The 14,530-nt window shown below is 33.8% G+C and overlaps 1 protein-coding gene across 6 annotated transcripts in view; it reads right to left on the minus strand.

Moving 5' to 3' along the window:
* The window catches only part of Ptp10d (Protein tyrosine phosphatase 10D), a 34,786-nt gene that overhangs the window by 19,314 nt on the left and 942 nt on the right, over positions 1-14,530 (minus strand). For all 6 annotated transcript variants that reach the window (XM_083080449.1, XM_083080444.1, XM_083080445.1 and 3 more), the window contains exon 2: positions 11,385-14,455. In XM_083080449.1, coding sequence (XP_082936575.1) covers positions 11,385-11,468 — 84 coding nt within the window. In that variant the 5' untranslated portion in view covers positions 11,469-14,455. The remainder of the gene's footprint in view (positions 1-11,384; positions 14,456-14,530) is intronic.

Genomic DNA, 14,530 nt, shown 5'->3' on the forward strand with positions numbered 1-14,530 from the left:
ACATTTCTTTTTATAATTGTGTAAGATATATTTTATGCAAGTATGCAAATAGTAGGAAAGATTCTCTGCAGAAAATGATTCTACGATACAATATGTAAACAAATAAAATATAAAGAGTGCTACCACTTTGTCCCTGTATATTCTATTGTAGGCATATTCCGAAAGATTCAAAACACATTGTAGGTCCGGCGATCACTTTATTCGTACAACGAGAATGAAGAAAGAAACTCGTTTACGAGTGTGCACTTGAAAGATTCTAAGTAGTTCGCGTGCTTCATCATCTTTACCCCTTGCAAAACCTGTTGCACGACCTTGTTCGATTCGTGTATGGTAATCTTTCTTTTCTCTCTTTTAATCGCATTCACTATTTTCATGTACAATTTATTATAAATATATTCAAACAATACCATTGCTTTCGAAATTATCCACACATGTTTCATGATAATACCTATTTTATCGAATTATATTATTTGCCATATCAAGTATTGCCAAAGTTATCTTTCTCATTATTTGAAGAAATGTGTTTAGAATAACGACGCACGCGCCTATTCACGATAATTAATAGCGCTTGATTAATTAAACGGGTGCCCTTTAATTTAGCTAATAAGTCGGGTAATTAAATAACGGCAAGATAAATCTACGGTAATAATGAAATACACGTTGCTCTTAGATAATCGCCAGGCTGACGTCATGCACGTCTCGCGTGACGAACGTTCCTCGCCGTTATCGACCGTCATTTGCCAAGAGATTTACACCAATTTGCAGTTTAAATACACATATATTTTAAAACTCGGACAAAATGGAATCGAACGAATTGCGCCATCAAGGTGCTCGAACAGTTCGATCATCGAGATATTTCGAGCACTAATTTTCCCGGACGGAACTGTGTTTCCAAACGCGCTGCGGATATTTCATTGTGCTTGTTCGGTTAGTAATCTCGCGGATGTGAATTGTACGCCTACTTTTGATCGACCATGAATTGACCCACATACCATATATCCTCCATGTTTCTTGCGGCGATTAAAGTTGCAAATTTACAACCGGACGTTGCATTAACATTTTAATCCGACTCTCTCGCTCTTTCTCTCTCTCTCTCTCTCTTTTTTTCTCCCCTTTTTGCCCGATTATATTATATAATTTTTGCAGCGTGTAAAACCTGTCACGTGATCATCCTGTTACGATATCCGCGTTATTCACGAAGCGTGGCACTGAAATGGTAGTTTCGGAATTTGCAGAAACAGCGGAAAAAAGTGCGATCATTAATGATGGGTAATGCAATTATCGCGTAATTTGAAACGGAATTATCAATTGGCAATTTCCACCGATGCATCGTTGAAGCTACGAGAATCGGAAACGACGTGACTGTTAAACAGGGATCTCTGTCGGAATTGCGAGGCGTTAAAATCTCTCATTCGTCATCATATTTCCACAACGTGAATAATGACAACGGGATAGTGAAGATGAGAGTCTCAGATTTTTCATCTCTGGAATATCTTTTATTTATCTACCTTTTTACAGTTTCAATATTAACATTGCAAATGTGGAACGAATTCTTAATACTCGATTACGTACGTCGAAGAACTCTCATTAACGAAGAGTTTATAACGGTATTTTGAGCAGCGATAACATTATTTAAGCTTAGTTATCACTCCGTAACCTGTTTTCAATACTACTATTTCTTCGTGGATAACGTATGACAACGGAAATACTTCTTTCGCCGGATATAGCGTCTCATAAAACGGTAAAAATATCAGGCATCGGATGTTTCGAGTATAGGTCTTGCAGCGAAAGATGTGTTCCTGCAAAGCGAAATAATATCATCCGCAACGAGCAATATGTCACGTACATAAGAACCATGTATTTTATAATAATGCGATCAGACGATTTTTCTTTTGAAAAAAGCGATAAGTGCGACGTGCCATATCGAGCGCAATGCAACGCCTCATTAATTGCTGAGAGATCGCTTTGACATTTTTTGCAAGAATAATAAGAAAGCTGTGGGACCGATTGTAAAAATATTTTCCGCGTTAAAAAGAAATTGAAAAATATTCATCGTCGCTCAACAAGCTCATCCGTGTTTTAATAATTGCTACGCGTCAATTTGTTGATTTTTATATTCTCGTAAAATATCCAATAAAAAATATATAGCGATGTATGTTATATCATTGAGCGATAATTAACAATTGCAAATTGCCTGTCAGCAAGAAATTGTCGGACATGTACTTACAATTATAGATTGAAAATAAGCTATTAATACATAATAACACAAAATAAATGATATGTCAATCGCATCATATTTTTACATATGTATATAAATATTATCTTCACATACATCGCGAAATGTATTCTTTTCTTCTGTTTTGTTTTTTAGATCTTTTATCAAAAATACATAAGCAATAAATATGGTAATTATTTAAAATAATTTGCGATAAAATAATTATGTACAGATAAGAGTATCGTTTGATTATTCTTGAAAGGTAATGGAATTCCATTGACAAAATATACTACCTCTGACTTATCTACGACTATTAATATGTTCCAACACCATCGCACAATGAAAAATAATCAATGCAAAACAACAATTGCGATTTGTCAAATTCATCAATTATATAACGAAACAATCGCATTTATCTATAAATCAGCGCTGCTGACAGATTTCATCGTCAGTCACTTAGTTATTCAACGCTCTCTCGGTCACGTTGTTAGCACAAAAGTTAACAGCGTATGAAGGCGCGATTTCCAATAAAAACGACATTTGTATAATTCCATCTTCATTCTGATAATCGATGTATTTTTTATAATAACAATGATGCATCTGACGCTCTATTAATATATTCGATACACTGTAGTATGAACCTAGATAAGATCTGCGTGCACTTAATGATCTTTCTGCTTACCGGATGTTTGCTTCAACTTCTCAAAGATAATTCAAATCTTCGCGCAGTCCCCACTATAAAAAAGCATTACCTGCGCGAGAAATGATTGATGATTGCGTAATCCAAGATACAGACACTGTAGATGATGGTTACGTTGCCCGTCAGGCATTTCCATTTCCGAAGCGAAAGTCTTTAAAGTTAAATAATGTACATTTCACGGAACAATAATATAATTTTCAAATTTATTTATATTAATATAATTGCAGTTTGCGAAGAAAAGAGTACGCGTTTTTCCTAAAATTCTATTGATTGAATTCGCCACGCAATTCGAAAGCTGCATATTAAGAATTTCACAGAGATATCTTAAGAACGGAAATTAATATGCTTGTTTTTCTTACAGCATGTATAGCTGGTTGGGCCGCGAAGAAAGTGTGGTTTATACGTTCATTTTATTTTGAAAGCAGCTATTGTAATAACACTGTAAGACAATAAAGCGAAATTTTTAAATAAAACCAGATAAAATGAAAGCGTCTCCGAAGGACGCTATAAAAAGGTGCTTAAAAAAATATTCTAAATTTTGAAAATTTTGATTATATAATAATAATTTATCATAAAAGATACCGCGCTATATATGGCATCAATCTATCGAAATAAAATTCCAATGCATTCACAATCGAGAAAGGAATATATTTCACTGTAAAGTGCGTTGCAAACTCATTTGAACATAAAACGCGCGCTATTCCTCGGCTGTCCGTAACGCATTTATCGCGCAACTTTTAACTTTGCGCAATTAAGGCTTACGTCATCATTCGCGCAATTACATGATGATTCTCTTAAAGCAAGCAAGCAGACAGTTTGGCGTTTAACGTTTCAATGGAAACACTATAAACCATTATAAGATTTTAAAATTTTATACTTATTTTATACTTGTAAAATCAGGGACAAATATTTTCTGATGAGTCTGTTTGTTATGTTGAAAAATGTAATAATTATTGCAATTGGTGAATTTCCTTCAATTAAAATATTCTTATAGCCTTTTTAAATTTCATAAAATTCAAATAATAGAAATTTGCAAATTTTAAAAATGTGTGTGAAAATTTACTGACAAAATGCTTTAAAACACAGCACTATTATCAAATTAATAAATACCCGCATTATCGTGACACAATTGGACACAATTACTATTATTAAAATCAATTATCGTCAAACTTTTATATCGCCGTATTTTTCAAGATATTATGTTCAAGTTCCCATAAATTGTTGACCATAAATTGAAACTAATTAGTACATTTTACAAGGATATTAAAAATTTCCGTGAAAAATCAACATTTTTTGGACGTAATCTGCATTTTTAATTATCCTAATGTTTATTGAACATAGATCTACAAGTTTTTAAAGGTCAGATTGTGAAACGTCTAAAAATAATTCCTTTATAGAAGAAGTTCTTTTAAATTGAGAAAATCAAATTATGTAAAGTTCCACGAATAATTTAATAATACATGAGAAGACTCAATTGTATCACGATATGTAAAATTCTAGTTTTAATTATCAAAGGATATATCATTAATATTTAGTATGCGACCGCGTCGATAATTCAACAAAGTCATTTATCAACCACACTTATAAATGTAATATAATTTAATTATATGCTTTATGAAACATTTGTTGTCATATACATACATAGCGCGAGAACGTATCAATGGTCTTGCAAGTTAGCTTAAAAATATTTTAATTAATTCATCAATACAATAATTGAACTATATGTCGAAAACAATTACACGAATCTTTTTTGCCTAGGAATAAAAATTCCTACGACTGTATTTTCTGTCTTCTCGATATTTCTGTCAAATACGGAATGTATTATACAATGCATTAATGTACATCAAAGCTAAATGTTGTTTCAAAGAAACCGGTTCTTTAATCATCAAGTAAACATATTTATACCAAGAATTGAGGAACATTTGCTATGACGAATTTGTTGTTATTATCGCACATTTCATGCGATCAAATTTTATTACAATTACTAATTATTCGATACTATAGATCTACTAACTGATAATTAAAAATCTTGTTAAATCAATTAGAAAATTACAAACAAAGCAAATTTAATTTACTGCAAAATTATAATATTCTATTTCTAGTAAATTCATTTTTTGTTGTCGCAGAACGAAATCATTGTTTTGAAAACAGAATAATAATTAAAATGTTATAGAGAAATAATTTAACAAAACTATTCTCGATTAATTATTTTTAATATATCAATCCAAGTACTTTTAAGAATTTTATATTTGCCACTCAATAATTAACAAAATTTAAAGCAGTATGAGATATGCTGTTCCAGCTTCTTTTATCCGTATAATCAATATAAAACCAAGGTTAATTAATTTGCATTCTACAGAATAATTGCCGATATAACTATATAATTATTAGTTTCCCTGTATATCATGAAAATTCAATTCAAATACAATAAGAGATCCACGCGGCACAGAATTAATTGCGTATAGAGTATAGACATCATTTATCTTTGCAGCGAGGTAAATAACTTGGGAATTTCTCATATAAATCGTAGACTACTAGACATCGGCGCGTGTAGAATTAATCAAGAGGATGAAGCAGGATGCAAGATACGACGCGCTTTAATTAAGACGCGATCCTTGAACGTGCGTAAAACGATGCCGTAGACAGTATGGGATGACGTCAATATAGTACTTTTTTTTCTTTCAAAAGCGCGATGTACGATTTATCCAAACAATCGTTGGACGGATGCAATCGAAAGAAAGAGAAGGCACGAGAAAGTGAAGGCAAAACTTCAAGCGTACGCGCGCGAATGCGTCCGGGACGAAGAGGGGTGTATCGGGGGATGTCCCAAAAAAATCACCACAAGCTGTTCCTCTTCTTTTACTTCCAACGGCGTCAGGAAACCGCGCACGTGGTGCACCATCACCGTTTTTATTTTTATCTTTTACTTCAGATCTTTTATTACTCGGCACAACATGCGGGAAGACGGATATTAAGCGGATGAGTAAAATTGCGGATGTTTACTTGCAGAAGACAATGCACCGCAGAGAGAAACATGGCGAATTTGCCACGAAGTTCAAAAGATCTCGTGCAGATTGAAATAAATCGTCTCAATTCTTTCTACTTCGAAATTAAAGTGGGAATATTTTCTCTTCCATCACGCACTTTCATATAGACAAACTAAGTGTGACAAGTTTATATTGAAATTTAAAAAAAAGTGTGTTTTTTCAAGTAATAATAATTTCATTATATCTATATTTTTGTCAAAAGTATTTTATCATGCGTAATCTGCGGATTATAATATGTATATTTCGCTCGTGTAAAAATTTCGCTTCTTGAATTTAATTTTTTACGTCATTCGCCACAGTTTAACGCGATTGAAGCTTACGAGACTTCGGATGCTGCTCAGACGAGCGAATAGTGATTTATTTCTCCCGTCTGCTTTATTTTCGTCACCGGCGTGCAGCCGGTATCTTCCCAGGCTAGTCCAGGATATACTTGGATGCATCCGGATGAACGATTCACCGAAGTCGTTTGACACTCAACAGAGCAACCACGTGCGACCGGTTCTTGCCTTTGCGAGACACCGTTTCCGGTACGTCGTATCCATAACAGAATAAAAAGAACTATTAAACTTACTATATTTGGTCTACCATTCATACAATACTGCGAAAAAAATGTGTGGATGTAAATATTATAATTTTCAATAAATTAAATCATTATTTTATCATTATTAATTTACATATTTTTTTATATTTTTTATAATCGTATTATTTAAAATATATATTTATGAATGCTATATGTATTTAATTAATTAATTATTTTATCATTATTAATTTACATATTTTATTATATTTTTTTATAATCTTATTATTTAAAATATATATTTATAAGTGCTATATGTATTTAATTAATTAATAAGTGCTATATTTATTTAGAATTAATAAATGCTACATTTATTAGAAATTAATAATCAATACTTACAAAATTCATCTATATTTAATAACGTGCGCAGAGCGTACAGAGATTGCGTACACTCGATTGCAAGAATAAATGTTGCATTGCTAATCGACTGCCTATAGCTGCCTCTTCGATATTCCAATAATCTGTTATTTAAATTGTTTAGCGATTCATATAGTACAAGTACTTCGAATGGCGCTGTTTTTATTCCGATTAATCTTATTTACATATAATCAAATATGTATGAAGTTCTTGTGAAGAAAAAAAAGCATATATATTTTCTTTTCTTTTTTATAATATTTAAACTGATAATATATACTTTCATCGCATTTTCTTAATGAAAAAAATATTCGACAGTTACATACCTATTCGAAATTCAAATAAAGCATTCGAATAAAGCTGACTTCACCACAAGCTCATGAAGAGAGAGAGAGAGAGAATCTCAATTATAAAGAAACTACTAGAGGCAATATTTTTGTTCGTCTTTGGTCTAACTAACGATATGCTAACTTGTCAACCTAACTTATCGCATGTGTAGCGTAACGCTCGACTTAAAAGTGACGACGCCGTCTATTTGCGAGGCATTCGGCGAATAAGGTCTCCGTAGTAAGAGCTTAATATAGCGCGGTCATGAGCCTCGAATTCTGGGCCAATAATGTCACGGTTCTATCCCCCTCTTAGAAAATGCGAAAAAGAGAAAAAAATCCAATCAAAATATGATATACGACCAAATCATTATATTATCTAATAAGGATTATCCGATTAGCATTAATTATTAGTAATTTCTACTTTTTTATAAACTACACAGATCTTATTTGCAAATATAAAATAATTAAATAAAAAAATGAAGAGCTTATTCGAATACATGCAGATAAATTTATTTATTTGCAAAACAAACAAATGATATTTTATATATGTATAAGTATAATGGAAATTATCATCTTATCTAATAATTTAGAAAATCTTTTATCCTGGTTCACAAAAAATGGTGACAAATACAAATTTTGTGAAGGATAAGTGATGTAAAACAAAACGAACATCCGGTGTACTTGGCCGTATTGCAAAAATATGTAAAGACACCCCCGCAGAGAGTGAGCGGATTTACAGAACAGAAAGCCGAGCACGTGCGAAACCGGAAGTGTTGCGAAACCTACTATAAATTTCATCAACTTTTTATTGTAACTTTCTTTTATATATTTATACAATTTTTGATTTACATTGTATTATAAAATTTTGTGCTATTTAAGAGACAAATTAATTGGCAAGAACCTTAATTTTATAAAATTAAATGCTTTAATATTATATTTTCAAAAAATGTACACTGAAAGTTTCTCTGAATAAAGTAACCTTTACATTTTTGCAAAAATAATCAAGTTTTAATTTAGCGTAAAACTTAACATTACTGGTTTATCTTTTTTATTTAATTATTCAGTTTACCAAATTAGAAATGTTTTCGAATAACAAACTTTATGCTCTTATTAATTTTGATATTCGAAATGCACATGTATGATATTAATTACAACGCATCTCCTCTACGGTTAATTATCACTTTGCTCCACTCACTCTCTATGATCAAATAAAGCACTAATTAAACATATTACATTAATGATTTATGCATATATGTATATACTTTCCATAATGTATAATTAAAGATATAATTAAAGCTGGACGTTCTCATGCTTCGTCAAAATTCAAATGTTCAATTAGTTTTGCAAAGAGATCGTAACATTTATCCAATAATAATAATATCATTGCGATTGATTTAATACGCCAAAGTTAATGACAAGTTACAATTAATTTTGATTTTTAAGATTGCAGAGAATGTTTTATGATGAAGAAATTGACGTAAAATCGATTTTGCGTATACAATAGCATCATATAAGGGTCGTTGAAATGGGCGTTGGCTTTCTTTCGAGCATGAAACATTCAGACAGTCCATTTTGTCTATTACGAGCTTCGTTGGGTAGTAACGTACTTTCGCCAACAAAACTTTCCTTTGGTCGATAAACCGTAATCCAACTACTTCCCCTTTCTTACGAGCTCCCTCTAAATATTATCATCTTTAAAGAATGCTACTATTCTTTCACGCCAAAAATGCGCAAGCATCTGTGACTGCTATATTTGAAATAAAATTAGATTTGCATTTATACTGAAAAGGATATATTATATCTGTTGACAAAATATGAAATAATTTCGAAAATTCGATAATATATTCAGACCAAAAATCAAATTAAATGTTTTTTTCAATTGTAATGTTTTTAATTCATTTTTTTGTTAAAAAATTGATTTCTGTTAAAAAAAATGTCGAAAAATTCATAATTTATCATAATTTTCCAATCTCTTACATTAACATTGTATATGATTTTAAATTAAGCCTTAAAAATTAAATTAAAATTTTATTAAATTTAGCTTAGATTAACTAAAAATTATCACATGTATTTATGTTCTTGAAATTTATAATTAATTCAAAAACGTCTCTTTATTTTCTCTCACTAATTACACAGAGGCTAATAATGTCTCGACATTTTTACCAAGAAAAAATCGGCTCTAAATTAGCGCAGAAAGCGTGGTTAAAGAAGCATGTGGTGCATTACTGGAACAATTTCTTTTTATCTCTTTCTTTACATATGTATATTCTTCGAAATTTTACCGTAGTCTTTAAGATACTATGGTAAGATAGTAACAGAAATTTAAAATAAATTGTTTGATATTATCATAACGTTACCATAAATCTCTAATAGCGAGTCATAAAAAAATTAACTTTTTATACAGACAAATTAAGTTGTGTGATTATCACTTCCGCGTATTGTTTTGCGAGAATAATGCTCCTGTAATGCACGTTGCTCCCATCTGATTGTCGTATAACAAAATCATTAGCTCCATGAGAAGATAATAAAAAAAAACTCGTTTATGTAATCATATGTCTATGTAATCCTTGCACTCTGTAGTGTGTTAAATATTTAAATTACCCGGAAAGGCAGATTTCCTTCGCGCTCCCTTCTCCTTCTCGAAAGAGAGGGAAATCTCGCAATTCGCAGTCTAACTATCGGCAAATGATGTCAGCAAACCAATCTGTTTGATTATATATCTACGGCAAACGCAATTTTCAATCTAAAGCGCTTTAATTTGCCAGCTCTCTGGTATCCGACTGAATTTGTCATGCGTGAATAAATATTAAAATCTTTTTCGAATATTGAAACATTATTATCATATATTTTGTTCGTATAAAAAAGTTCTCTATAATTTTTTATTACGTGCGCGCGATTGATGTATAAAGAAATGCTGATTCAGATGAGGTTTCACGAAATGTTGCATAACGAAGATCTGAATTTAAAAAAAAACGTTTAAATAATAAATAATAACCAAATATTAATTTAGAAATATTAATCATTGAAAATTTAATTATTTTTAAATGGAATTTCTGCTTAAAAATACATTTGTAAGTGACATAGATTTATTCTAATGACACTAACACACTGAATATTCATAGACAGATACAGAAGTCAACAGACATCGGCATTCAAAGCAACGTATTCGCAGTTGAGAAAGTCAGGCGAGTTTCGCAATGTCCAGACACGATTCGATCGAGCAAAGAAGACTGGATGTCGGTCGCGTTCCCCTTCACCAATCGGTTGACCACAACTCAAACTCTGACTCCAGTATGTCACAGGAGCACATAATTTTCTAGTATTGAAATTATACGTTCAATACTACTTCCCGATATACTGAGATTCGTAATCTCTTCTTTCAAAAAAAAATTTCATTAATAAATAAATAAAATCGGACGCGACGCTGATGTTTAAATCTTATCAAACCAAAATATCACATCAAAATCGTATTTATATATTTGATATCGTTAATATATGAATATAATTATAGTTATACGTAATAAAAATCCCTAAAAAAAAATCTCGACTTTTATTTATGTGCTGTTTATTCAGCTCGCTAAGCTTGATTAGCATATCTACATCACAAATTTAAATTTGCAAGTTTATGCTTCTAGATGTGTTTGTCTCAAGAGTGCTTTAATGTACGCGCATTTCAATGTAAAAAAAACATTCCAGAGAGAAATGTCCTAGATCGAGATCATTGTCTAGCCATTCCACGCCCTTGCTAGAGATAGTAAGAATAAAAGTTTAATGAAATCCAAAAACACCGACAAATTTTAAGTGAATTGGCATAGATAAGCGATGATTTAAGTAATAAAACAGTTGTAAAATTTATAAACTTGATAAGTTATTAAAAATGCAAGTGGTAATAAAATTATTGGCTTAATAAATTACAAAATTGGCCATTTATGATTATTTTATCATTTATATAGAGAGGCAAAAAATTAATGAAAACATTTGAGTTAAAAATAAATAATATTATTTTTTTATATATCTATAAGTAAAAGCAAATTAACATTGCTTTTTTACGATTAATATGTCAATCTTCATAATGCATTTTACGCGTCCTTCGTTAATACCCACACCTCTAGCATAAAACGACTCTATCCGCGAATCCTAGATCCATGTAATTAATACTCACCTCGGTCAAAAGAATCAGCGACAGCAGGAGGATGCCGCTGAATTTGGAAATCGGTTGTGGACAGGAGACTTTGCGGCACGTCATGTTTGATAAATATGAATTAATTCCAAAATCCTTATCTCTTCCTGGAACAATTGTTCTTGGTCCACCTCACCTTGGGACACTCACTGACACTTGACGTAATTAACTCCCACGAATACACTTCCGATTAAGTAACGAGGAATGCGCGAGGAATGTGCGTGTCACATCGATCGATCGACGACTCACTGGGACTCACTCCTTCGTAGTCGCGCCGCGCGTGTGGTATCACAAGAAATCGCGTATCCCACTCCGGGCACCTCGCGGTAACACCTGTTCGGTCGTTTGACAGCTACGCCGGTCTCGGACGTAGTAACGGCGACGATGATGGAGAAGCCGAGGGATCGCGATGGTAGGAACAACGGCTGCCATATCAGCCGGCGAACCGCGTGGCATCGAGTCTTCTAACTGACTGAAGCTACATGCGTTATCACGAGTCCGAAACAATGATTCAGTTGATGCGGGAACCTCCAAAGTCGCCGCTTTCAGTCCTTGGATTCTCCTCCTCCTTCCCCTCCTCTCCCCACTCGAATCCGGCACATTCACTATGTCAGATGTCCCGGAGTGTTATGTAAATTTTTAACGGATCGAAATAAATCGGTTTCCTGTATCTTAGCGCTTACTCTTCACTAAATTCCGCCTCGACATGCTAATCGCAGAATTCTTGTACCAAATTCAAGCGGTTCGGCTGCGTTGTGTATATTAATTTCTTTATTTTTTAACTATGTATCAATCTATGTGGAATGCTTCTTGCTGAATTTTTGATTATCGCGTTTTCTTCGTGTAAAATAATTTTTAAAAAGCAGACAGTAATTGATACATTATAGATAGATAATATATTTTTATATATTAATTTTCATATTTTCATTTCAGCACTCTTGCTGAAATTCTCTGAAACTTCTCTGTACATTTTGACATTTTATCTAATGTTGAAAAGATATATCAGCAATTGCTATAATTATATTAGCCAAGAATAGCTGCCTTTACTTTACCTCTTACGTGTATCGTATCTTTTCATTCTGCCTTTCTTCATGTTGTTCAGCGGAATACCGGTTCCTTCGCTCATTAAAGATCAAACAACTTTGTTTTCCCTCGCGTTATCCTTGAAGTGACGTAAAGAAATCTTATAATATATTAACATATGCAGCAAGAGTTGAATCGAAGAAATAATTATAGAATTACTCGTTTTCTCGTAAAAATCGCACTATTGTGCTATATATATATATTTCTATTTATATATTTATTTATTCAGTTTTTTCTTCTGCATCTTCTTTTTGTTGGCATCTATTCACAAAATGAAACGCGATATCGACTTATTTCAGAACTGGATTACTTTCCTCCCTCGTTATTTTGCAATTGGAGTACTCCAATGTGCGGAACGGAATAACGAACTGCAGGGGTGGCACCCTTTGGCGCGGTCAATGTGACAACAATGAGGTAACGAAGCAAGCTTCACAAAACATTGGAAATAGCCGTGAGATTGCTCGGTGATCGGAAACGCGTGATTTTGGCCAAAAAAGGGTCGGTCCAAACGATTTCTCTTTATATTTACTACTCCGACGTTCCTTGTTTTCGTATTATTGTGTTTAATTGTCATTTGACGTTGTGATTTTTAACTGCAATTTTTAACTAGTCTTTTGTATATCATACTTGTACATATATCTAGCCAACATGTATCTTGTATCTTGAAACCGCTTCATCTAAGTCACTGAAGAGAAATGTTACGAGTTCAAACATACCGAACACGACATGGAAATGTGACACGGAATTTAAGTTATGCCCGGATTATGAGCAGATTAAATTGTTCTGCTATTTCATACGTCCAGTTAGAGAAGAAACTTCCTTCCGTTATTCTACCGCAGCTCACGTGCAAGACATTACTCGAGAACATCTATCGCGTGAAACGTCAAGTCAATGACACGAAATTATCTTGAATGATCCGCCAGGAATCCCCATGAGAAATGAGAAATGTCGAATACAAATGCTCGATCTTGCTCAACAAAGAAGCACGCATCTGTGCATTATTTCGATGCCATTGTCCTTGCCGCTCCCTAGACTTTTATTTAAATCGGAGAAGGATACATACGCGCGCATCGTCATGGAACATGAATCAAAAGACCCGGATTTCAAATAAGCACCGTAAAACAACACACCAACTTTCTATATTTCTCCACAAAGTGAGTCTTTCTTCCGAGAGATATCAATCAATCGTTGAACGTCAAGGACACTGACCGTGCTTCACCTTCACCGCCCTAAATCATGACTTTTTAACGAGAAGAGAAACAACATCCGTCAAACTCGCGATCTCGCTCATCAGTAAAACTGCTACCAATCTGCCTATCATCTCTGTCATTCCGAGATCTCGATGAACACCTGGACAAGTCCCTGAGAGGTCTCCGCGTGTGTCAATGTCGAATTCCGAAATTGGATGGAGGTGCGCGACGTCGGTGAGAAAGAATCGGGAGAGCAAGCGAAGCGTTCAGCTTGCTTTCGTACAGCCGTAGGTACACTCGGTCGACTGGCGCGCTTTCATGACGCCTCACCCGGTGCGGGTGACCACCAGGGCCAACGGGACTCTCGGTTGCTCTCTCAACACTCCACTCGTGGCTACGATCGAGGCAGCGCCAGGCTAAGCCGTTCCCTGCCTCACCACCCCTCACCCCTGCCACCTCGTCGAGCAACCTGGCTGTCTTTCCATTCCGACTTTGGCTCTTTCTCTTTCACTCTCTCTCTCTTCCTCTCTCTTTCTCTCCCACCTGCCTCGTCCGCCTCCTTCTCTCCTTCGACCTGGCCTGCCCAGGCTAAACATCCAACGCAGCCGCCATCACTACTGCATCCGCTGCCTCGGACTCCCACCGACTGTCGAGCTTTCCTTCTCTCTTTCCCTCCTGCTTGCTCTTGTCATGTATATTGTGTACACGGACATGGTGTGCACGAGTGTGATATACAGACAAATATGATATAGTTGTGTGCGGGTGAGTCCAGTAACGTAACTAGAAGAAGAGAATACAAGTTGTAAATAAAGTAATGGATTTACTTATGAATTCTGATAAAATAACTCGTATTTG

The sequence above is a fragment of the Camponotus vicinus genome, unplaced genomic scaffold (assembly GCF_025532165.1).
Source record: "Camponotus vicinus isolate PSW18456_S1 unplaced genomic scaffold, iyCamVici1.0 SCAF_10, whole genome shotgun sequence".
Taxonomy (NCBI): Eukaryota; Metazoa; Arthropoda; class Insecta; order Hymenoptera; family Formicidae; genus Camponotus; species Camponotus vicinus.